Source organism: Octodon degus, unplaced genomic scaffold (genome assembly GCF_000260255.1).
Source record: "Octodon degus isolate 3935 unplaced genomic scaffold, OctDeg1.0 scaffold00187, whole genome shotgun sequence".
Lineage (NCBI taxonomy): Eukaryota > Metazoa > Chordata > Mammalia > Rodentia > Octodontidae > Octodon > Octodon degus.
Window position 1 is genome coordinate 4,668,831 of NW_004524763.1, and position 26,334 is coordinate 4,695,164.

At 36.3% G+C, this 26,334-nt stretch overlaps 2 protein-coding genes across 2 annotated transcripts in view; one reads left to right on the top strand and one right to left on the bottom strand.

Annotated features, from left to right (window-relative positions):
* The window catches only part of Cip2a (cell proliferation regulating inhibitor of protein phosphatase 2A), a 35,010-nt gene extending 30,848 nt beyond the window's left edge, over positions 1 to 4,162 (bottom strand). Inside the window, exon 1 of the mRNA XM_004643970.2 lies at positions 4,041 to 4,162. Within this exon, the coding sequence (XP_004644027.1) occupies positions 4,041 to 4,142 (102 nt within the window). The 5' untranslated portion in view covers positions 4,143 to 4,162. The remainder of the gene's footprint in view (positions 1 to 4,040) is intronic.
* A 541-nt stretch (positions 4,163 to 4,703) lies between these two features.
* Positions 4,704 to 26,334, top strand: part of Dzip3 (DAZ interacting zinc finger protein 3) — an 89,616-nt gene continuing 67,985 nt past the window's right edge. Inside the window, exons 1-3 of the mRNA XM_004643976.2 lie at positions 4,704 to 4,790; positions 19,235 to 19,338; positions 20,934 to 21,003. Of these exons, the coding sequence (XP_004644033.1) occupies positions 19,307 to 19,338; positions 20,934 to 21,003 (102 nt within the window). The 5' untranslated portion in view covers positions 4,704 to 4,790; positions 19,235 to 19,306. The remainder of the gene's footprint in view (positions 4,791 to 19,234; positions 19,339 to 20,933; positions 21,004 to 26,334) is intronic.

The following is a 26,334-nucleotide window of genomic DNA, read 5'->3' on the forward strand; positions in this document are numbered from 1 at the left end:
ACAAACACCATTAGAACAAATCATTCTATTCATTAAGAGAATGCAACTATATATCTATCCCAACCTCTTTGATGTTAAGAGATTATAAAGAAAGTTCAAAAAGAATTTTAAAGTAGCAAAAATATGCCAGGTTTTTATTTTTGTTTATTGTATTTTTACTCTTATACCTGAGACAGATCACATGAGTATAAAGATGGGATTAAAAATCAAAACCAGTTATTTTCAAAATGCTTTACAATTGTACCACAAAGCATCTTTTTTCCATAGAAACAATTGCTATTAGTTTCCTTAGAATCAGACTAAACCTGTCCTAAATACTTCAAAAGGTCAGGTCTAAGGAGAGTTCTAGTATCCTTCTAATCTTTTTAAAGTCTTTTATTATCACACCTACAAGTTTTTTTGCTAAAGCTTTGCTGATAAAAATTACACTATCTGTTCTGAAGGAGTATTTGAACATTACTAAAGTAAAAGTCTGAAAGTTACAATAATGGTTAATGATTATTTTAGGGCAGAGAATCTTATGAATGAACACTTCTTTTTCACCTATTGGTAAATGGACCCTCCAAAAATTAAGACATTTTCTATTTTGTTTTATTTATTAATGTATTTGGTACAGGGTCTCACACAGCTTGGACTCTATAGTGATCCTCCTGTTTTCAGCCTCCCCAGCACTGAAAACATTTTTTACTGCATTTTGGCACCACCAACCCACCAAGTTTAGTGTGCCCAGGGCCAGTGCAGCATGAGGTACTGGGGATTGAATCCTGGTTCAGGCACTTGCATAAGCAGGTGCTTAATCTGCTGAGCTATCTCATCAGCCCGACATTATCTGTTTTAAAACACCATAAACAAGTAATCTGCCAAGTAACAATTACTGAATACCATACAAGGTAGAAACTTATATAAGCTTGCTTATTAAATTCTGCCTTTCCTCATATACAGTACATGTTTTAGTACAACTTATCAATACTTTTATAGTACATATTGTCCCTGACCCTGATTTACGTACTTTACATATACTAATCCTGTTCTCATTACTCTATAAGGTAGGGGCTATTAATATTGTTTTGCAGATAAGTAAATTGAGGAATATACCATTGTCATAGGACACAATTGGGATTCACAGCCAGGGAGCTTTGTCCAAAAATAGTAGTGTAAAAAACCATTATGAAGAAACAGCTGTCAATAAAAATTGCAAACCTCAAGTTGTGCAGAGGTTGCTCTCACAAGGTATGCATGGGTGTACAAGGACCAAGTATGGCAGCAGAACTTCACAGGACACCCATGTCTGCATCCTCAGAAGTTGCTCTCACAAGGTGTGCACAAAGACATTCACCATCAAAAATATAAATACTGCTAAAAAAAATGGCAAAAATTAAGAACTGTGAAAACACCAAGAATTGGTTTGGATTAGTAATGGTAAATTTTATAGGCTATACTCTTTTGGTAAAATATTGGTATGTTTTGGAATTTTCTTTTCTTTTTGGTACCAGGGATTGAACTCACGACCCTGTGCTTGCCAGGCAGACGCTTATTCTACTGAGCTATCACCCCGGCCCCATTTTGGAAAATTTAGCAGTTTCAACTAAAACTGAATATATGTCTATACCTTATGACTTAATGATTCCCCTCTTAGGTATATAAGATGAATACATATATCCATCAGAAATTATAAAATATTCATAAATTATATTCATAATTCCATTCAGAATCAAAAATAACAAATTTGTCCATCTATCTATCCATCTATCAATCATATATAAATATCAGGCTGTCAGACAGGCTGGTCCCTCAGGTGATTCAATACAAAGGTGAAAACACATTATAACTGTGGCCTGGCATCTGTTGGCAGTCAGGCCTCAAGATAAAGACAAAATGATCAGCCTACATGTCTCTCCAAGAGATAAGCAAATTATATTAACATCTCTCCTCCCAGTGGGTGGCCAAAACTCTTTGATTTGTCTCTTCCTAGAAAGGCCCTTTTTCTCTCCAAGTACACTTGCTACCTGACCTGCTTCTCCATTATCAATATTACCTACATGGCCAACACCATAGTTTTTTCCCAAGTTGTGCCCACCTTAGTTTTGCTCTATAAAACTTCCTCTGTAAAATGGGGTCCATAGCAACTCACCTGGGATCCCTCCTGCATCTCAGAAGTTATTTTTTTTCCCCAATAAACTTTCCTACTCTTAACCTCTACTAGTCCCCAGAATTCCTTCTTTAATTTTGGGGAACATGAACTTAATTTCTTGGTACATTTAACAGTTTGGGTGTCACATTTATTCCCCCTATATTGTATCTATATACAAACATGGAATAGAATAGACTATAAGCTGTGGTAAATTGATACAATGGAATTCTATAAAAGAATGAAGTACTTACATGTACAACTTGAGTGAATTTCACAGTTTATACTTAAAAAATATGCATGTTAAAGTCATATTACTGAATTTTCTGGGACAATGAAAAAAACCACATGGATGCTGGAAATGGTCTATATCAAGACTCTATGTCACCTATTTGAGGGTCCATCTATGTAAAAAAGAAAAAAAAGCCGCCAAGCTCTTTACTTGAGAGTGACTTTATGTGCCATGTGTATACTCCCAATTACAAAAATGAAGTTCTCTGGAGCAATGCCTTCAAGCCAATGTTGTTTGTATCTTAGCATTAACAGAAAGTCTTTTCAGAAACCCTTTGAAAAGTTTACAAATGATTGTATTCAGAGATCAGATATTTATTCCCAAATTTCTTTTAAATCTCACAATAGCACTGAACTCAAAAATCCAAAAAAAAAAAAAAAACAAAAAACAAAAAACATCTTTATGCTTCAGATTAGCACATCTAAAAGGCTAACTCGTAATTCTTAAGCTTTTTGCTCATGGAGTCCCAAATGTTCTATCATAATTGAAAATTGGCTTAAGGATTTATTACTACCTTTGCTGGGTCTTTGGTGGGGAAATGACTGGAAAAAAAAAAACGAAAAAAAAAAAACCAGTACTTAGCAGAGGGGTAGCTAAACTTGTGAGAGGCTGGGGACATCGTCAGTACCACAAGTGCCTGCCTGGCAAGTGCAAGGTCCTGGGTTCGATCCCTGGTACAAAAAAAAAAAAAAAACAAAACAAAACAAAAAAAAAAAACCTTGCACCTAAAGTTCTGAGAAACATCAACTACCTTAAGAGAACAAGGACATATTTGTTACATCTCATGTTCTCTAAAGGCTGATGTTGCTATATCATTCATAATCAGAATACTAAATACTACACAGGTATGGTGCAGGTATTGTTAATCTTCCATTTGCATTTCATCATACAGTTAATATAACAAATGGAATATATTTTAAAACTGTTTAGTTTTATGTTAACAAAAGGAAAGGTGCGACAATGAATTAAAATGAACTCTGCTTAAACTCAAATTTTTAATTTAAACTGAAGTTAATGTTATTTTGAATTCCAGAAACGCATAACAAATATCAGTCGATTTCGACTAAAACAACAATCTAGGCAAAATCACCAGGCTCTAAGAGAAAAAAAAAAAAAAGAATTCAATATTTTAGGATTAAATGTACATGAGTAATATATTTTTGAAGAAAAATGTCCACTTGCCAAGGTACGGCTCTGAATCCAAAGAAAGTTGAAATGCTATCTTCCAGGTCATAGCTAGTTCAAACAAAGACTGAAACTGTGAACTACCTGAGAGCAAAAGTTTTAAGCATGACTCCTCCCCGCTACCTCGCAATCACTGTATACTGGAAGTTTGGTTTCAAAAGAAAAAAAAAAAACAGAGAAAAATAGCGGCCCCTAGCGTTCTCCACCTGTGCTTTCCGAAGCTGCCGTCCCCGTCCTCCCAGTCTGCTCCCACAGGTCCCGGGGCTCGGATCGCTCCCGCCCCGCCGCAGGAACCTGACGGCCGACAGGGGCCTCGACCCGCGGAAGCCGACAGCAGCGGGGGGCCTGCCCGGCTGGGGCGCCACTCCTCGGCCACGCCGCGAACGGGTTCCTCAGGGGAAAGGCCCGTTTTGTCCCGACTCCGAAACCGCTCACCTCCAAGTGCCGCAAGAGCTGAGTGGCGTTCGCCTCGGACTTAACGGCTTTGTACTGACTGATGGTTAACAGCAGAGACTTCAGACAGGCGGTGGAGTCCATCGGGGCAGGCGCCCGCCCCGCCCAGGGACCACTAGCACCCGGCCCGCCCCGGCCTCCAGCTCTCGCCGCGCTTTTTTTGATTTTTCAGTCCCACCCCTTCCACCGCGCCTTCCAGTTCCGGTTCCGGTTGGGATCCGGAAGTTTCCAGAGGGTTTAGGGGAGCCTTCCAAGTGACGCGCGCGGCGTGGCCGACGTCGTGGGGCTCTGCGGGTCCGCGCAGTGGGCCGAGAGCGTCCCTCCTTTCCCCGCAGCCCGAGAGGCCGCGAGGTTTCAGCTTGAGCTGCGCGAAGTCTCGCGAGAATCGCGATTGCGGTTTAGCCTGTTAAGGGTGGTTGGGGCTTCAGGAATTCGGACTTCACCGTGGGCTCTGATTCTGTGTCGTCCTTGGCCCTCACACCGAGGGGCTGGTTTTTCTTTGTGCGTCATCCTTTGCCAGAGAAATGGGCGCTTCCCCTTAATCTAGTCGCGGAATCTCGGCCCGCGCGTTGAGGTGGCATGGGCGGGGCCTCTCTGTGCTGCCCGCGCCCCTGGGGCCCGCGAATGGGCGTTTCTTGAAGTGCACCTGAGGTAACGTGGATTCCGCGGCGAGCGGGTGCCGCCCCTAGCGAGGCGCATTGCGGGAGAGGCTCCCCGGCGACCCCGGGCCAGGTACGGCTGGAGGGCGTCCTCGCTGGCGCCAGAGCGCGCGGACGCGTCAGGTGGGCCGGAGCCGGCCGCAGTTGCCTTTGTAGGTGATGAAGCGGCGGTGCGTGGACGCCTAATGGATGGTGAAGAATAAAGGTTTTACATACCAGGTTATAGGGGTGTGTGAACTGTAGCGCGCAACTCCGTGTACCTAAGTCATTTACAAATCATATGTTTGTCAATTCTGGAAACGTGATTTTTGCATCACTACTTGTTAAAGGCTGGGTTTGTTAAAATCAGTTTAAAATTAAAAGCTGAAAATAACTTTGCCAGTTTAAACGATTATGTACAATTTTGGGGATAATGTATTCATCGACCGATTTATGCAGTATTAACTCAAAATGCACTAACACTGCATCTAAACAAAAAGACCCAGTATTCTCTCTAGCAAAGGAACGGTTAAAAAGGGAAATGTAAACAGCTCGCGTAAATGAGCAGAATCATCAATGATACCGAGTGCAGCTGATTGTAACTCTTGGGAAGTTCCAGGTGCTTCAGTCTCTGGAAGTAAACTTAAGTGTAATATTTTTCACAGAACCTTCATTCCATGAATAATTGATTGAGATTACACAAAGTGTTGGGGTGATACAAAGTTGTAGGTACTAGAGAGTCAGTGAACAAAACAAATCTTACTTGGTATAGCACGCGCTAGTGGGAAAGCTATAAATTATAAGTAAATAAAATGATATGGAGAAAAAATAGTTCTAAAAGTAGTAATCAAGAGAAACGACGTCAGCATAGGCCTTCTCAGAGTAACACTTGAAGAAATACTCTGAGGAGTTAAAATAGCAGTACTCTGGGGGAAAGGTTTTTGGAAAGAATAGCAAGGACAGAGACTAAAAGTGGGAGTAAGAATATGCCAGAAACAGCAAGGAGTCACGGCTATGAGAGCAATAAAAAGAGGCAGAGCTGAGGTGTGACAGGCCCCCCCACACACACCCTATAGGATCTCAGCATTCTAGAAAGCGGAGGCAGGAGCATCACAAGCCCAGATCTGGCATGTTAGCTCATTTTTAAATCAAAAGGGGGCCAGGGAATGTAGTGCAACGTGGAAGACCATGGATTCCCCAGTACTACAAAAGGAAACAGCTGTTTTCTGACAGAATTAAACTATCTCTTAATTACAGTCATTGATAAATTTAACAGTGTTCAACTTTCCAGATGTAAGTGCAGCATCATTTTGTTTTGAACAACTAGCTCAAAATGAGCTGTGCCATCTTTCTTTGGAATCTTGCATTTTACTTTAAGCAGTCAAAAATTTTGCATTCATTAGGTTTTTAAAATTTGTTTTTGCTATTTTAGGGAGGGGTCTACAGTGTTCAGGGCCTACTACTAGATCGGACTTGTAGTGATCAGCCTGTTTACAGCCTCCCAAGAGCTGGGATTACAGACACACACCACCACACCCAATCTCAATTGCTGTCTCACCGCACTCTGGGGTGAGTGAATCAGGATAGGCCGGTGTTAATCATTTTAATATCAATGTCATTCATAAAAATTTTTCACATAAAATTGCTGTATAGTAAAATGTATCATATGTAGCTGTCAGAAGCTCTGGCTTCTTTAGTCAATGATACTTGTATATCCTAATTAGAGGAACAGGAAGCCATAATAAAGTTCCCCAAAAAGGGGCAGAGACATTGGAGATGAAACTAAAGCCAGATCACTGAAGGTTTTATTAGCTTTGTGCTGGAGTGTGGTGCTGATCTGTTTTTAAACTGGAGCCTGTTGGATCTAGTTTGTGACTAGACTGGTTACTTTTGAGAAAGATAAGCCTAGAACTAGGAAGACTCAAATTTTTGGAGACTGTAAAGCATAACTAGGAGAATTAAGTAGTTTGAAAAGGGATGAAGAATTGTGAGAAAGTGTATGAGGTCAGATGAGTAGCCCTTGCTGAAGAGGGAGGTAAGGGATGAATCTAGAGATTTTGCATTTCTAGTTTGTCTGGTTAGGAAAAGACACTGAGATAGTTGATACTACAGTGTATTTTATGTTCAACAAAATTTTATGTAGTTTTCATAATTTTCTACCATTCTCATTAAGTTTGTTCCTAGATATGATACACTTTTTATTACATTATTGCAGTAAGGCTTTTCTGTTAGATTTTGTTACTCTTAAGATACTGACTTTTGGTACTTTTGTTGTGTTTTTTGAGACAGGGTCTCATTGTGTAGTTCATGCTGGGCTTAAACTCATGTAGAACAGGCTGGCCTCAAACTCCCAATGATCCTCCTGCCCCAGCCACCCCAGTGCTGGGATTATGGGCATGCACTGCCACATCCCACTATTTTCATTTTAACCACTGCTGAAAAGTATTATATGTGCACATATACTTTATTTTCCCCTTTATGATAATATAGTAAAATGTTTTTTGTTACTGTTCTTGGGATGATGATAAAGATAGTTTACACTACTGATAGAGTCTCTTTTCTGTCTTTGCTGTTTAATCTTTATAACAACCCTCCGATGTAGATATCATTATGATGGCCATTTCACAAATAAAATTGTAGCAGAAAGGTAAAATAACTTGCTGATTGTCACACAGGCAGTAGTAATAAGCCCTGTGTCTGGTAGCTGCAGGCTTTGGCTTGCCAATACTTTATTCAAGATTTTATACCTCTAAAAAAAAAAAAAAAAGATTTTATACCTCTGTTCTTAAGAATTTTCAGTAATTTCCTCTTTATTCTGATTTGAAATTTGGGTTATATGTTACTTTTGAAAAAATGAATTTTGAATGTTTGTATTTTTAACCGTATAAAATAATGAGAATCAGGAATTATTTAATTTAGTAGGCTGAATGAGGCTGGTTTATAAAATTAACCTTAAAGCTTAAAATTTGACATGACAACTGTACTCTAGATTTAAAAATTTTATTAATATAAAGTGGTATGTAGTATTCTATTCTCTTAATCCCTTTGTATTTTAAATTTAGTTTTCACTCTGAAGTTATCTTTTTTTCTCTTTCTTTCTTTCTTTCTTTCTTTCTTTTTTTTTTTTTTTTTTGCTGAACCGGAATTGAACTCAGGCCCTTGCACTTGCCTGGCAAACGCTTATTCTACTGAGCTATCTCCCTGGCCCCCTTTTTCTTTCTTTTTTTAAAATTTATTTTATTGTTGTTGATACAGGGTCTTCCTGCGCAGTTTGGACTAGTAGTGATCTGCCTGTCTCAGCCTCCCCAGTGCTGGGATTACACGCATGTATGTGCCACTACACCTGGTTCTGGTGCCAGCACGGCATGTGATACCAGGGATTGAACTCTAGACCTTACCCTTGCCAGGCAGGCACTTAGACCACCAAGCTATGGCCCTGTCCCTTTTCTTTTTTTCTTAATTGGGCCGTCTGGGGACTTAACTCACCTTTTCAAGAACCAGCTTGCATTTGCATTTTGTTAATTTTTGTTTTTCTTTGATTTCAGAATGACTAATTTTATTTTTGCCTGTATTCCATATGTATAGTTTTTCTTTGTTTTCCTTCTACTTTTGGAGAATATGAAAGTTTATTACATTTGTATGCTGTATTTTTTGTTAAAAATATATATTTTATGTCCAGAAGTTTTAAAAGACAGTAGCTAAAGTGAGAATCTGCATTTCTTAAAAAATATGTACAATCATTTAACCAGTCAGGTGAATAATTTTTAAAATGCTAATATTCTTTCATCAAATACTTACTGAATGCCAAAGAGGTTAGAGTCTTTTGGGAAACTATAGTAGGTGCTATTAAGAGAAATATAAAATGGTGTAGGAACACATGTTTAGTTTAAAATACTAACATTTCTTTTTCAAGAATTGACATAAAATCTCTGTTTTTATTTTTACTTTTTGGTTGTTTTTACTATGTAGTTCAATCTGGCCTTGAATCTACTATGTAGCCCAGGCTGACCTTTAGTTTATGGTGATTGTCCTGCCTTAGCCTCTCTGGTGCTTGGATTACAGGCATGTGCCACCATGGCCAGCTGTAATTTTCATATCTATAGGATGAGTATATATTTGGGGTATTTATAATATATAGTTTAGGAAAGAGACTTAAAAGGAAATAAGCATTTGATTAGAATTTTACAATTTTGTGGCTGTCTAGTAATTTTATTTCTTGGGAGAAAAGACTTAAAACATTGTCTTCCATACTAAGTAGTAAAATGAAAAATTTTAATGTTGTATGTTCTTGGATCTTAAATCATGTTAAAGGAATCAGGTTGCATGAAGACATTAATTATAATTATACAGACCTGCAGAGTTTATAGAATATGTTGTAATACGAGAATTATTCTAAGATTATAAAGGGTTGATTGTTCTCTCATCTATCATATATTTAATGAATACTTGAGTGATAGATACATTACTAGATTCTGAAGGTGTAGCATTGACCCAAATAGGCAAAAATCTCTGGCCATCTACATTTTTATTGGGGGTGTTGGCAATTTAAGATATTACTAAACTTATAATATTAGTATTTGGTACTGAGGGAGATAAAAGGAAGAGGAATACGACCTCAATGTCATTGAGGTGTTGTTGTTTTGGAGTGGTTAGCTGGCTTTTGCTATAGAACAAAATCACCTCAAAATCCAATACTTGAAAACACGAGCATTTATTTCTTTTCCATGGATGTGTAGGCTGACTACAGTTAGTTTTATCTAGGCCTTACTCAACTGGCTGGCTGTGTTCAGCCATTTTGTGGGGAGGAGCAGATATAAAAGGAAGAGGAATAGGACCTCAGTGTCATTGAGGTGTTGTAGTTTTGGAGTGGATTGTTAGCTTGCTTTTGCTACAGAACAAAATCACCTCAAAATCCAATACTTGAAAACACGAGCATTTATTTCCTTTCCATGAATGTGTAGGCTGACTACAGTTAGTTTTATCTAGGCCTTACTCAACTGGCTGGCTGTGTTCAGCCATTTTGTGGGGAGGAGTAGATATCTGGAGCTCAGTTTAGATTATGTTGATATGTCTGTTAGACATATGAAAGATGTTAAACTATTAAATTTAGCATTGATAGGAAAAGCAAAAGTCCAGGCTGCACAAAATTCACCTTTTTTTTTTTTTTTTTTTTTTTTTTGGAACCAGGAATTGAACTTGGGCCCTTGCACTTGCCAGGGAAGGGTTTATTCTACTGAGCCATCTCCCTAGCCCCCAATAATTTTAAAGTCTCAAAATTAGTTGATGTAGAGGTCAAAATAGATAGAGAATACTTATCCAGTGCTTAACAGAGTACTCAGAAGTTTGGAGAAATCTACACAAACCAGCACATGAGATTGAAATTATAGCAGAGCTAAAAATAATCACTCAATGACATGCTAGCCATTGTGAGGTCATGAGAGAACATTATGAGCGTGGCTTTCTTTTTGAGTTGACCACTGAATCACTTCACAGAGGTCTTCTGTCCTCTACCTTGTAGCCAGAATGTTTCCCTCCTTTTTCATCTTCCCTGTAATTTGTGCCAAGTAGTTATTGATTAAAGATTGTATCAGAGGGGGGAGATTTGTTTAGAGAATGGATACATTTGCATGCTGTGGCTATGAAATAATGTCTTAGCTGTTACTTTTTATTGAAATACACAAGTTTACAGGAACTATAAAATAATATTTTATTAACTTGAGAATCAGTTCTGAAGCTGTGTCCTTTCCTATGCAGGCTTCGTGATGAGATGATGCAGATCTGATATGGTATGAAAGACAAACGAGGTTTATCTTACCTTTCCCTGCTTTATTCCCTATAGGTTGTACCTTTCATTGGTAACTCAGTGGAGAATGAAAATTTACTTATAACTTTATAATTCTACTTGCTTACTTACTAATTTTTTTTTTTTTTTCTTTTTTGGCGGCAACTGTGGATTGAACTCAGGCCCTTGTGCTTGCCAGGGAAGCACTTATTCTTCTGAGCCATCTCCCCGGCCTACTTACCGAATTTTTTAAAATAAGAATAAAACAAGCTGGATGTGGTAAGCTTAGCTATTCAGGAAGATAAGGCAGGAGAATCACATGATAGAAGCCAGCCTGGACAACTTAGTAAAACCCTGTGTGAAAATGAAATTTTATAAAAGGACCATGTATAAAGAATGAAATTATACTTTTGGTAGGAAAATGATTCGAACTGGAAGGTATCATGTCAGGTGAAATAAGCAGACTCAGAAAGTCAAAAACCCCATATTTTCTGCCATAGAAGAAATCTATTTTTTTTAAAAAAAAGGGATGACAATGAAAGAAGAGAGACTAAGGGAGATCTTAGAGAAGAGGAAAGAGATCTGTGAAAGGAGAGGGAAGGAGCGTTATGACAAAATATATCTGTATGAATATGACAAAATAAAACCTAGTTTGTATGTACACTAATTGAACAAAATTTAAAAGAGCTGGGGAAGATAAGAGGTGTTAGAAAGTTCTTTGTTCTAATTGAGGAAATTTATAAGAAAATCTATGTCTTCATATTTCTGTTTTAAATATTAACATTAAATTTTGGAGAATTAATCTCAAGATTTTCTGCACTATATAGGGTTTCTGTTAGTAAAATACAGAATGCTGGTAGTGTAGTTAGGAATATCTGTTTTGCAGATGACCTCAAGGGTTAGAAGAATTTATGCTGCTATTATATTTTTCTCTCTTTATGTTAGATTGGTTATTTGTGCTCAACTTCATATAGATATGTTTCTTTGAGTTAATACTATATAAATTTTTGTTTTTCTTTTTTTCTTTTTACTGGGGATAGTGGATAGAACCCCATGTTTTCTGGTTGAGCTAAGCTTTTTATTTCCTTCTTATCTCTGAATTCTTGGGTGATTTATAGTTGATCTTATTAAATATATTTTCTTGATTTGGAAATTACTTATGTTGAGTTGTCTTTTAGAAATGGGCCTATGAAACCTGTAGTAATATTATTAATTTTTTATATATTTAAAAATAAATAGAAGGGTCTATGTCTACAGGGTCTCACTACACAGACTGGACTCATGATCCCCCTGTTTTCAGCCTCCCAAGTGCTGGGATACAGGCCTGCACCACCATGCCCAGTCTCAATTGCTGTTTCTGCATGCTGTAAGGAGGCTAGAATGCATGCCAGGGATCAAACCCTAGTTGCTGAGCCTGCCTAAGGCGGCACTTTAGTCTGCTAAGCTATCTGGCAGATCCTAATCCTATTTTATGAATGTGTTTTAAATGTGCCATTAGAGACCTGATCATGGCACACAAGCCTGTAATACAAACATTCTGGGAAGCTAAGGCAGGAAGATCACATTTGAGTCTAGCCTAGGCAACTTAGCAATTTAGCAAGGGCCTGTTTCAAAATAAAATTAAAAAACAGCTGAGAATGTAGCTCAGTGTCAAGGCCCTGGGTCAGTACACAACACCATGACCACTACCACCCCACCCACCCACTAAAAAAGAGAAACTGGCTACCTAGTTACTGAAGTGGAGAAAAAATATTTTAGTGGCTTAAAAGGAGAAATATTGTGTAGTTTTATATTTCGCAGCCAAGTATATTTGTTTTTTTTTATGCTGTCACTCTTTTTCTTTATTTCCTCGTCATCTCTTCCTTTGCCCCAGAGAGTTTAGCAGTAGTTTTATATATGCTTACTCTTAACAATTTCTGAATTTATAAAGGGGAATCAGAATGGGAAGCCAGCCTAGTAGAAGGCATTTGAGTGTATTATCTGGATTGCTCAATAAAGATTAAATGAGACTACTTTTAAATAGGTATTCTTGACATATAGATCTGTAATAAATAAATGCATACTAAAGATAACCTTGTCTCTGTTTCTTTGGTGTTACCTCAGGTTTTGGGTTTTTTTTTTGTTTGTTTGTTTTTTGTTTTTTTGTTTGTTTGTTTGTTTGTTTTTTGGTCAGATAGCATCTATAAGATCCACTTGTATTTGAACCAAAGAGTGTGTAAAAATTCTTTGCATCTGATGCCTTCTATTTTATGGAGCCATACAGTCATTACTTTTTTGGAAAAGTGGCTGCATATTATTTTTAGATTAAAGGAAATAATTAGTATTAAGATTGTATTAATTTTGAACTCATAGATCTTTACAGGAAATAATAGCCTTTTGTGAAGCCATTTAGTAGTACATACCAAGAGGACTAAAATGTGCCTTTTGACCTAGAAACTCTACTTCTGAGGCATCTTAAAATTTTTTATTAGCACATGTTTTCAGTACATAATGATTATATTACATAAGGGGAATTGATACATGTACAAAACACATATTAATATTTTTTCATCATATTTCTATCCTCCATCTCCTGATGCTCTTACATATGAGAAATTGGTATTTACCTAAATCATGTTAACTATCTTTTATTTTACTGTTCATTTCTATGTGTGATTTCTCATATAAGAGAAACCATTCACTACTTCAGTTTGTGTATCTGATATATTTCACTTAACATGATAGTTTCAAGGTACATCCATTTTACTGGAAGAAGTTTATCCTTTACAGCAGAATCATCCTCTTTTGTGTATAAATGGCACATTTTCTTTATCCATTCCTTTGCTATTGGAGATAAAAGCCACTTACAAGATTTAGCTATTGTGAGTTAAGCTGCTATTGACATAGATATAGACATATCACTGTACTATAATGCTTTTAACTATTGGGAAGGTAAGTATCTGGGTTGAATGGAATTTCTAACTTTCTGAGGAATCTTTGTACTGATTATCATAATGACTATAAAAATTCCCATCAATAATGTAGTTTTCTATTTTCCCCTGCATCCTTGACAGCATTTATTTTTATTTGATTTCTTGATGGTGGCCATTCTTTCTGGGATAAGATGGAATTTCAGTGCTTTAATTTGCATTTCTATAGTGGCCAGAAATGAACATTATTTCATGTATTTGTTGGTCATTCATGAATACTTCGGAAAAGTGCCTCTTCATTTCAGTTGCCCAGTTTTTGTTTGGTCCGTGTGTGTGTGTGTGTGTGTGTGTGTGTGTGTATGTGTGTGTGTGTGTGAGATTTGATTTTTTTAGTTCCTTATGTATTCTAGAGACCTTTTAAAAAATTGTATTTAGTACAGGGTTTACAGGGTCTACAAGGCCTCACTACGTAGATCGGACTTACACTGATTCTCCTGTTTTCAGCCTCCCAAGCGCTGGGATTACAGGTGCCATGCCACCACACCCAGTCTCACCTTATGTATTCTAGAATATTATTCAATAGCTGACATTCTGTAGGTTGTCTTTTTACTCTGTTTGTTGCTTTTTTGCTGTGCAGAAACTTTAATTTGTTATGATGCCATTTGTTGACTCTTAGTACTAATTCTTGAGTAACCAGTGTCCTGCTCAGAAATTCCTTGTGTGTGCCTATCAGAGTTTTTCCTATCTTTTACTATACTGTATTTCATTTTAACATTTAGATCTTTTGAATGTTTTTTATTTTAAGGAGAATAAAAATTAAAATGATACAGAATTTCAAAACAAGATGATAGGAAATTAACAGGGTTATTATATTGCATGCTGTTGTCTTCAGAGTAGTTGCTCAGTTTACCAGGTGCAGGCATGCGAAATTGGTCAAACAATATAGATAATGTTATGTTCAATAAACTAATAGGAATTAGCAGTACAGTTATCTTGGCATATATATGTCTGCATTTTATTCCTTTATTTCTTTCCTCCATCCCAGTTCTTTTGAGCAGTTTCGTTGTCTTTCACAATATCTATAATTTTCAGATTGTTTAAGTCTGAGTAGGAAGTGACTTTATTTTAAGGTTTATGATACTTTGTTCCAACCTCTCCTTTTAAAGTCTGTGTTGACAAGTCTGCTGTTAACTCTAATGATATACTTTTATAATTAACTCATTGCTTTTTCAATGGCAGCTTTTAAGATTCTGTGCCTGTGTTGAATTTTATTATGCCATATAATGGGGAGGTGTTTTTTATATTTTTTATTGCAATTCTACATGAGTCACTTACCTATGTTTCTCTATATTTGGAAAGTTTTACAGTATTTCTGTACATAGGTTTTATTTATTTTTTGTGTTTTAGAGAAGGGTCTACAGGGTATTCAGGGTCTTACTACTAGATCGGACTCATAGTGATCCGCCTTTTTACAGCCTCCTAAGAGCTGGGATTACAGGCACGTACTACCATGTCCAGTCTCAATTGCCATCTCAGCAAGCCCCAGGGGCAGGGCTGGCACGACAGCCCAGAGATTGAACCCCAGGCCTCTGCACTTCCTTGCAGGTGCTTTACTCCACTAAGCTATTTGGCTGGCTTTTTTTTTTTTTTCCTTTCCAGCCCTATACTTTCAGTAGAATAATCTCCTGTATTTCTTTTGTGTTCTTTTAATTCTTTGCTATGCTGCTCATTCAAATTTTGTATCATTCTGTTTAGCTTAGCTAGCTGTGTTATTAGTATCTTTTATAGACTTGGGGCCCATTATATCTTTAGTTAGATATTGTTTGAGCTTGCCCATTGTCTTATTGGTTTTTTTTAATCTCCTGTGTTGTTACAAATAACTTGGCTGTATAGTTTTTGATTGTCTCCCTTTTATTCTGTGGTTCAGCTTTGGAAGAGTTGGAGTTTGTTACCTTTTCTTCTCACATTTTATTTTTTGTTTGCTTTTTGAGTTGACACTTGTATTGATTATAACGGAAAACTATATTGCTGGTATGGAGATATCTGTCATTAAAGTCTGCTTTCAGTGATGGGCATTGCTAACTAGTAACCTTTGCCTCTGTTCTAGGATCTAATCACCTTCATTTATTTAGAATAGGAAGTCTGCAGCATATTTGTTTCCATACCCAGTTCTTTGGGAATGAGTACATTTTTATTAATTACTCTAAGGCAATCCAGATATTGGCATCCAGAGTAAACCAGTTAATAGAAACACTGCTTCACTTTGGTTACAGTAATAAAATCAGTCACAATGATAGCCTCAAAGAACAAGTGGGTGTTTACATACCTAAAGAACCAACAATGTACCATCCTCAACTATAGAAAAGAGACATGTAATTACAGTGTAAACACTAAGACAAACCAACTATTAAAGCAAATGTCTACTAAATTAAACAACTATATCTCTACCTTTACCTTCATTACTAGAGTATTCAACAATAATAGTGTAGATTTAACTGTCTAAAGAGTTGTAAGCCTTTATAGTTTGGTAGTAAGGATAGACGGATGAGGAACTGAAGAACAGAAAAAAAAATCTGCAAAACTCAATGGGAAGTGAGAAGGAAGAGAGAAAAATGAGATAGATGCTATTGGTAAAAGGAAATAGTATTGGAAAACATCTAAACATTAAAATAGAAACACTAAATCTACTGGAAGAGAAAGGTAGAAATCTTGAAGATGGTAGTAGTCAGAGAGTTCATGAACAAAAAAACCATACTGCATAGGAAATACTTCAAACAATCAACAACTGGGATCTCGCTGAAAAGTTTCTACAAATCAGAAAAATTAACAGGAAGGCTGGCAAGATAGCTCAGCAGACTAAGCACCTGCTTAGGGAAGTGCAGGGACAGAGGTTTGACCCCTGGCACCACATGCTGTGCAGGCCCCATTCTCCGGGCATACTGAGCTAGCCACCAAGTCCAGGCATGGTGGTGCATACCTGTAATCCTAGTGTTAGGGAGGCTGAAAACAGGATCAGTACAAGACTGAGCTGCATATTGAGACCAACAGTCACTCAAAGGACTTCTATCTAGAATGTATAAAGAACCAAAATTTGAAGACCCAATCCAAAAATGGGCATCTGAAATGAATACACACTTCTCAGAGGAAGAAATACAAACAACAAATACATAAAAGAAACAGCACTGGCATTCGAGCAATGCAAATTAACACTGAGATTCCATCTCAACCTAGAAAGATTGGTTATCATAAATCAATAACAAATGCTTGAGAGGCTGTGGGGATAAAAAAAAAAAAAAAAAAAACTTTCTCTGCTGTTGGTAGGAGTCCAGACTGGTACAACCTCTGTGGGAAACAGTGTGGAGACTCCTCAGAAACTAAAATTATAGGTCCCATTCAACTCAGCTATTTCCCTGATGGGTATTTTTTTTTCTTTTTCTTTTTCTTTTTTTTTTTTTTTTGTATTTTTAGGGCAGGGTCTACAGGCTGTTCAGCGTCTCACTACTAGATTGGGCTCATAGTGATCCACTTGTTTACAGCCTCCCAAGAGCTAGGATTACAGGCACACGCCACCATGCCCATTCTCAATTGCCATCTCAGCACAACCTCAGGGCGGGGCTGACACAGCAGGCCAAGGGATCAAACCCGGGCAATGCAACTGCCAGCAGGTGTTTTAATCAGCTGAGCTATTTAGCTGGCCTTCCTGGGTTATTTTTTCCAAAAAAACGAAAACATACCACAGTGAAATATGTGCACTCATGTTTGTAGCAGCACAATTTGTCATAGCTAAGTCTTAGAAATAACCCAGGTACCTATAAACTGAGGAATAGATTTAAAAAATGTAATATTTTTATACAATGGAATATTACTCAGCTATAGAGAAAGGTAAGCTTGAGGCTTTTGGGTGCAGCTAGAGGCTATACTGATAAGTGAAATCAGATCCTCATGTGTAAACACCATATTGCTTCATTATTGTAAGAACCTGAAAGAGTAAATATAATCCAAATGGCACAACAGATACAATAAAAGGGAAAGAAACTGAACATGAGGAATAAATAATTGGAATGAAGGAAAAGAGAAAAAATAGGGAAAAAATCGTATATGTATATACACAGGATCACTAATATGATTGTGCTGCTAATTTCTATCAGTTATTTGAAGGTAAAAGATAATACTTAAAATTTTTATTTGAGCAATTTTATATATTTATATCTAATCTGAGTGACTACATTGAAGACAGCATTGTGCAATATAACAACCCCTTTTGAATAATTAATATCTTTAAAATTCTGTGTTATTTCTAATGTCTTACCTATTTTCTACTCTAAAATAAAAAAAATGAAGATAAAAAAACAGCAAAATACAGGGAAAAAAGATAAGGAAAAGGTTAAAAGAGAAAACAATTTTAAATGATTAAAAACAAAATGGGAGAACCCTCCCACCCCCCCCCATGAAAGAAAAATAATAAATATTGAGTAAAAAAAAATTGTTGTTTTTCAGTGAGTAATTTCTTTTCAGGATCTGCAACCTTATAATCTAGAAAGTCACGATTTTCTCCACCCAGTTCTGTGGCCTGTGGAGTCCATGTTTGTGCATGCAGATGCCAATAACTGTCCAATCCAAGATGTGTCTTTGCTCACATTGGTAGATGGGAAAAACAGTTAACCCTCTAGTCTCTACTGGATGTAGGCTGCAGAGTGAGTGTTCAAATAAACTGTTGGCCTCTGTGTCACCACACGTTGAGCCTGGCTTCTCACTAAAGAAGGCAGGGGCTTTTATCCTTCTCAGCTTGTACTTATACTTCTCAAGGGTGTATTTCTAACCTGCGTCTTTTCTGTGAAGGTCTTCATGGCTGTCTCTCACCTAGTCAGTTTGGAAGTAATTCACTTTACTTGGTCTTTACTTTCTTTCCAAGTCTGCTGGCCCCGCTAGCTTACCTTCTTTGTCTGGGAGCTGGCCTTATTCAAGATCTAGTCATTCATTTAGTCCACTGCTCTGCTGCCTTCTTGCCAAAGGGAAGCAAATTATACGGATGGATTGATTGGGCTGGCAGTGGTCTCAACCTGTGGAACTGATGTGTGTGCTCTGGAGAGCAACAGCTTGCTGCATTTTTCTGTGGCCAGAATATTTTCCATAAAGATATAGTCCTAAATGTAGGAAAAGGCTATTTACAATTTATTGCAGAAATAATTCTAGTGTAAAAATGGGGAAATAGCTCTGAATATGAGAAAATGTTCAAGGAACCCAAATGAACCAACTCTTGAGTATCCATTAACAATGTTTATTAGGAGAGTAAAAATGAAAGATATTTTTGATATGTAATATTCAATGGTGAAAAGGTAGAGTAGAACATTTTCTATTTAATATAAACTGGTATACATTTTCTATTTAATATAAATTGATAAAATGTAGGCAGTAAGTATGCTTGGGAGACTGTTTTCAGCCTCCCAAGCTCTGTGATTACAGGCTCACTCTGCCACACCCAATCTTAATCACCATCTCAGGCTCTGTGCTCTGCACTCTGAGGCAGGTGTCCACTGAGCTATCTGACTGGCCCTTAATTTTATTGCTTTAAGTCATAGCCAGTGTGCTGGTAATATAGTCAGTCAGCTTCTTTAAATTTTTTGGAGCCAGGGTTTGATCCCCCTGAAGAAAATAAGTATATTAAAATGTAAGCAGTAAGTATGCTTGAATGGTGAAATGAAAACGTTCTTTTTCTTCAGTTTATTATATTTTACTTCAGTTTACTGAAGTTTATTTTTTTTACTTCAGTTTTCTTTTTTTTTGCTCCTTTTATAATGGGAAGAAAGGTTCATGCCATTCTGCTAAAAAGCATTATTTTCCTTACAGCTTTAATTAGCAGTAGTAGAAGTCAATTTGCAAGCACTGGAAGAAGACTTTTGTAAAGGAACTTTATGCAACATGGATTCACTACCAGAAGAATTTTTTGTGAGGTAAGGGATGGGTTGATACAAGATACAAACCAGTTGGATTTGTTATATTCTGAAGACTTAACATTTGACTTTCATAGTACCTTGAGAAACTCATGTGCATAAGATACTTTTTTTTTTGGGGGGGAACCAGGGATTGAACTCAGGCCCTTGTGCTTGCCAGGCAAGCACTTATTCTACTGAGCTATCTCCCTGGCCCGAATAAAATATTCTTATGCTTCAAGAAAATTTAACATCTTTATTTAGATTGGGTGTAGACTGGTTGAAATCTGAGAAAAGTTCTCTAGGAATTATACCCTGAGACAGTGATAGTGAACCTTTTAGAGCTTTCAGTGATAATGAACAGCTCCTGGCTGTGACATGGTATGCCATAGGTTTACCACTACATCCCTGGGTAGATAATTAAGAATTAAACATGTGGTATATCTTGTACTTGGAAAATGCCCACTGAAATGTTTTAACAAGTACTTACATGGACTCAATATGTATGGGTATTGCTTTTAATTTTTTTATAATTATTCATAAACCTCAACAGTTCTGCAAAATGATTACTCTTGTCCTTATCTTATAGATGTTGATTTAAACATAACACAGATCATATTGAATGGTTCATTTAGCACTAGGTCAGATAGTAATCTGTCCTCTAGCCAGACAAGATCTGTCAGCCTGGACATTTTCTGTATAATACTGAACAGCAAGTTAATATCACAGATCTTCCACCTTGGGTTGTCTTATATAGTAAGCAATATGATCCATGGTTTCACAAGCAGTTAATGACTCCCTGGTACTTAGAGAATAAAGACGAAGACAAAATTTTTTGTACTTAGAATTTATAATGTAATGGGAAAATATAAAAAGTATATCAGTAAAGTACATAAATATAAATAGAAATGCCCTGTGATGGCATACAGAAAGGAACAGAAATTACATGTTTGAGATTGAGTTCCCACAAAGTGTTACTTAGACTGGTATTTAATGGGTGAGAAATTTTGTTAAGTGTCAAAGCAAGGGAGATGGAAAGACATTTGGATGTGAAATGACAAGATAGAGTAATTCTCAGGGACGATTTTGACTGTCTTTTTGGGTGGGTAGTTTTATTTTGCGAACAATGAAAGTTAGGGTTACACATCAAAATTTGTGATGGAGTCTAGATACTTGATTGAGGAGCTCTCAAACAGAATTTGTAAATCTGAAGTTCAGAGTTGATTTTAATATACATCTTGGAATGGAAACGAGTTGTGTCTGATCATGAAATGGAAGTAGTAAGTAGAGTATTCATTTGCGAACATTTTATACTAACTTTGAAAGGCTTCAGGAATTATTGCATTATCTTTATTAATAACAGCATGTTTCACATATTTTTTTACTTTACTTTTAAAGAGTATAAAAATAGTAAAAAAAAATCGGAAATAATACAGAATTTCACTAAACAAGATGATGGGAATTCAACAATGTTGTTATATTGTGTATTGTCTTCACATTAGTTGTTTAGATTACCAAACAGGTTATCCTACATAGGCATTGTCAACATCACCCACCAGGGGGCACATCTCATGGACTGCGTTGCTACTAAAATATTTTTTTGTTGTTTAAAATAGGGATCCTGCTGTGGAGGAGCAGACTGAAAAGGAAACTGACAACAAAGTACAAAAACCAACCATTCAACTGGTAAGAGATATTTAATTTTATTAATTTTGTAAAATGTATTTAGTCCAGGGTCTACAGAGTCTTACTATACAGATTGTACTCATAGTAATCTTCCTGTTTTTAGCCTCCCAAACTCTGTGATTACAGGCTCGCTCCACCACACCCAGTCTCAATTGCCATCTCAGGCTCTGTGCTCTGCGCTCTGAGGCAGACATCCACTGAGCTGTCTGACCAGCTATGAATGAATGTTTTCATTCATAGCCAGTGTGATGGTAATATAGTCAGTTCAGCTCCAGTAAATATTTTGAATGAATCCATCTTCCTGCTTTAATATGTAAAGTATAAAATATCATAATATGAAACTATGATATTCATCATAATTAAATCTTTCTTAAAGCTCCAGACAGATAACTCAGCAGACTAAAGTGCCCAGACACAGAGACCAGGATTTGATCCCCCAGTGTACTGTGGCCCGGGGCGCAATGAGATGGTGATTGAGACTGGGTGTGGTGGCACATGCCTGCAATCTCAGAGCTTGGGAGGCTGAAAACAGGATCACAGCGAGTCCAGTCTGTGTATTGAGACCTTGTAGACCTTGTACTAACTACATTAAAAAAACTTTCTTGAATGATTGATACTATATAAGCTTTTATCTTAAGTACCATTTTTCTCCTCTTACTCTAAGTTAAAATGAATAGAAAATAGAACAATTTGCCTGAATTATATAAAAAATAAGTTCTAAAAATCTTTTGTTTTTCTTTCTTTTTGGAATTGCTGGTAATGAGCTAATGCAAGGGCTCTACCAATGAGTAACAGTCTCAGTACTCTTATTTGTCATTTGAAGGGAAAATTAAACTCCAAATATGCACACGGGAAAGAAAACATATAAACATATGAAATTTTATTGATTAAAAAGTTTCATTGAGGAATGATATTCCCTGCTCCTAGATAAGAAGAACCAACATCGTAAAGATGGCCATACTCCCAAAATTGTTGTATAGATTTAATGCAATTCCTATGAGACTACCACAAACATACTTCCCAGACCTAGAGAAAATGTTCCTAAAATTTATCTGGAATCAAAAAAGACCTAGAATAGCAAAGGCAATCCTGGCCAACAAAGACAAAGCAGGAGGCATTACAGTTCCTGACCTGAAATTATACTACAAAGCTACTGTAATAAAATCAGCATGGTACTGGCAACACAATAGACCTGAAGATCAATGGAATAGACTAGTAAATGCAGAGGCTTCTAGGAATGCACTCAGCCACGTGATCTTTGACAAAGGGGCCAAACACACTTACTGGAAGAAAGATAGTCTCTTTAACAAATGGTGCTGGAAAAATTGGCTCTCTACATGCCAAAGATTAAAACTTGACCCAGGTCTGTCACCATGCACTAAACTAAAATCAAAATGGATTAAAGAACTAGCATTAAATCAGAAACACTAAATCTCCTAGAAGAGAAAGTAGGAGGATCTCTTGAAGACATAGGAGTAGGCAGAGTTCATGAACAGAAACAAAATCACACAGGAAACACTTGAAAGAATTAACAACTGGGACCACCTCTTATTGAGAAGTTTTTTCATGTCAAAAGAAATTATCAACAAAGTGAAAAGACAACCCACAAACTTCAAAAAAATCTTAACTAATAAGCACTCAGACAAAGGTTTGCTCTATAGAATTTATAAAGATCTAGAGAACATTAGGGCCCCTAAATTTAAAGACCCAATCCAGAAATGGGCATCTGAGATGAACACGCACTTCTCAGAGAACGCAATTAAAGAAGCGAATAAATATATGAAAAAACGCTCCACATCACTAGCCATCCATGAAATGCAAATTAAAACAACACTGAGATATCATCTCACCCCGGAAAGAATGGCTATCATAAAGAAATCAACCAACAACAAATGTTGGGGAGGCTGTGGGGAAAGGGGAACCCTTCTCCACTGTTGGTGGGAGTGTAGACTGGTGCAAGCATTATGGAAATCAGTGTGGAGACTCCTTAGAAAACTAGGACTGGAAATCCCATTCAAGCCTGTTGTCCCTTTACTGGGAATTTTCCCAGAGGAACTGAAAGCATCATATCATAGTGATATATGCGTACCTATGTTTATAGCAGCACAATTTGTGATAGCCAGAACTTGGAAACAACCAAAATGCCCGTCACATGTGGAATGGTTGAAAAAGATGTGGTACTTTTATATAATGAAGAACTACTCAACAATAAAGAATGATAAATTTGAAGCCTTCATATTTAAGTGGATGCCCCTTGAAGATATACTTATTAGTGAAATAAACCAGATCCACATCTGTAAATATTGTATTATCTCCCTAATATAAGGACTTACAATTCATATATGATTAGGTTTCTAAATTTCTTTGTAAAAATATGTAAATGCTTATTTCTACTTTTATGTAATTATTTTTCCTTCATATTCTGTAAGGACTTAAAGTTCAACATACCAATATCTGATGGAAAATACCAGTTCCAGGATATGCCAAAATGTTTGATATTTCAACAGACAGGGTAAACCGAACTGCATATATTAATAATTAGCTTCTCTTCTGGAGGGTTAACAACCTAAGTTAGCAGATCAAAATTGGAGAAAAGAAAGGGCTGCATGGTTAGGCAACATTTTGGCCCTAGCCTTTCAAGGTCAGTGAAGACTCGGGACATAGGAGAACCTGTACTGTAACAACATGTAACTCAGTTGTGCTCCAAATTTTCTGATCAAGAAGATTATGGAGCCACAGAGAAATGTGTTCAATGATCTAAAGTGAGTCTGGGGAGAGTCACATGGAGAGAAAAAACATTTTCTCAAGCTTTCACAGAGAGCAAATTGGTCAAGCAATGGCCGTGACTCATCCTCATGTCAGATACTGACAAAAGGATGTACAAAAGGAGGTACAGGGCTGCAGGATAAATCCTGAGAGTACTTGGCTGATCTTATCAGATACAAAAGTTACATTTCTTGGTATATAGGTCTTGCTATATCTTGGTCTTAACCATTCAGCAGAAAAGTATAAAAACGAGGTATATAAAGTAAATCCATATTAATACAATGAGCTGTAAAAAGCTCAAGTCAATAACCTCTGAGGATAACCCACTAATATTATAGACTGCTAGACAGTGTTAGATTGTTTAGTTGAATTCAAAGACCTATAGTATTTAGATGCCAATAGAATATTCACCTCTGACAGGACAAAAAAAAAATAAAAATTTAAAGAAAAAGATACAAAGGAAAGATCATTTTGTATTTATATATACAAAATAGGATAAATTTACAGCTACTTTCACTTAACTCAATGAGAAGAAAGAGGTGGTACTAACAGTGTTTGGACAGAATATCCTGTCTGCTTCTTGTACTATGGATAACCACTAAGAAGATAACAATGTACAGTGTATTGACTATCAAAACTGTCCTATTAGTCAGCTATGAAACTGTCTCATTCATATTTATTTCTCATTAAAAAAATAAATACATAAAAAAAGTTTCATTGAGTTGTTTCTGAAGTTAATGTTTAGGTTTTTATTATCTTTACTGTTAGAAAAGTAATACTGAGAATGAAAGGAAATAACTGAATTATACATTAGAGTGAACTTTCATTGCTATATGTTTAATGGTAAGATAAAATATTCCTTTGAATACCATATGCCATATTTAATGAAATACTGATGAACAGCCATTGGGTTTTTTTAGTTTTTTTTATCTTTCATATAGTTTTTTTCCATGGAGTTTTATATAGTGCTTGATGTCTGCTTAAACACTGCACATGTTTTTCAGTAACTTAGGAGAAAAGGTAATCATATTATTTACCTAAGTGAAGTTATTACTGTCAAAAAAGTAACAGTAAATATAATACATGCATATGTACATAAGGTTGTACAGTTGAGCAGAGACAAGAACTAGGGAGAGTAGATACAGAAAAGATATTTCTAGATAGAGAATTAGGAATATAAAAAGCCAGGAAAATGGATGCTCTGAGTTTTGTTGAAATGTTAAATGTTGTAAAAGTAAATCAAGAGCACCATATTTTTAATCAGATTTTATGTGATGAGGGGTTGCTACTTAGCTCAGTTGTTTAAGCGCCTGCTTATGCAAATGCAGTTGGGCACAGGATACCTGGGTTCCATCCCCAGCACCACAGGGCTTACCAGACCCGCCCTTAAGGCAGCCTGAGCCAACCAAAAAAAAAAATATATATATCTATATATCTATATATATATATATATATAGATATAGATATATTTTATATGATCATTATGTATATCTAAAAATATTTTCACAGCTAAGTTTAATAATTTAAAATTGAAGCCAAGTACATTGACACATGTGGGAAACCCCAACTACTCAGAGAGGAAAATTGCAAATTCCAGACAGTCTGAACAATTTCATGAGCCTCTTCTCAGAACAAAAAAGAAGAAAGAAAAGAAAAAAAAGAAAGGAGACTATGATGATAGTTTTGAGTGATAGAGCAGTTGTTCAGGATGTATAAGGCCCTGAGTTCAATCCACAATAATAATAAAATAAAATAAATTTGTATTTACAAATATGATGTAAGTATTTAACAAGCATGAAGTTTATACCATTTTCTACTGCAATATATTTATCCTGAAATTTTGCTTATGTGTAAATTTGTTAACTAGTATCAGAGGATTTTCCACTAACTGTAAAATGACCTTTAGTTTGAAGTAAGTACAGTTCTGATAATGCTCATTCTTTATGAAGATCTTTCTACATTATGAAATTTTATACCTTTCTGGAAAAATTTCAAACCTACAGAAAACTTGCACAAATAGTACAATAATTCAAGGTATACCTACTTATATACTCTTCACAAACATTTAACAAACTTACCTTTTTAAAATTGGTAGATATAATTTTCATGCATAAAATGCTATACAGTGTAAGGAATACTTGGTAGATACTGATAGAGATGAAACAATATTAATTTAAGGCTCAAGTCCAGGAGCAGAACAGGCTTTGTTGATACCAAGTAATTTTCCTGTGTAATTTAAGATAGGTTGGATATCTGACAGATCTACTTCCCAAGTGGACATTTTTCATAACTCACTCTTTATGACTTCTACAATAAGAAACTATTGGCTGTGATTTTTTTTTTTTTTTTTTTTTTTTTTGTGGAACCAGGGATTGAACTTAGGCCCTTGTGCTTGCCAGGAAAGTGCTTATTCTATTGAGTTATCTTCCCGACCCCTTAGCTGTGAATTTTTAATCATATTACCAACGTATCTTATTGGGATGGATACAACTTGTTGAAGGAAAGCTGTCTGTCATCTATCTGTTCCAGACTTTTTACCCATTTGTCTTTTCTACCAGTTCTTCA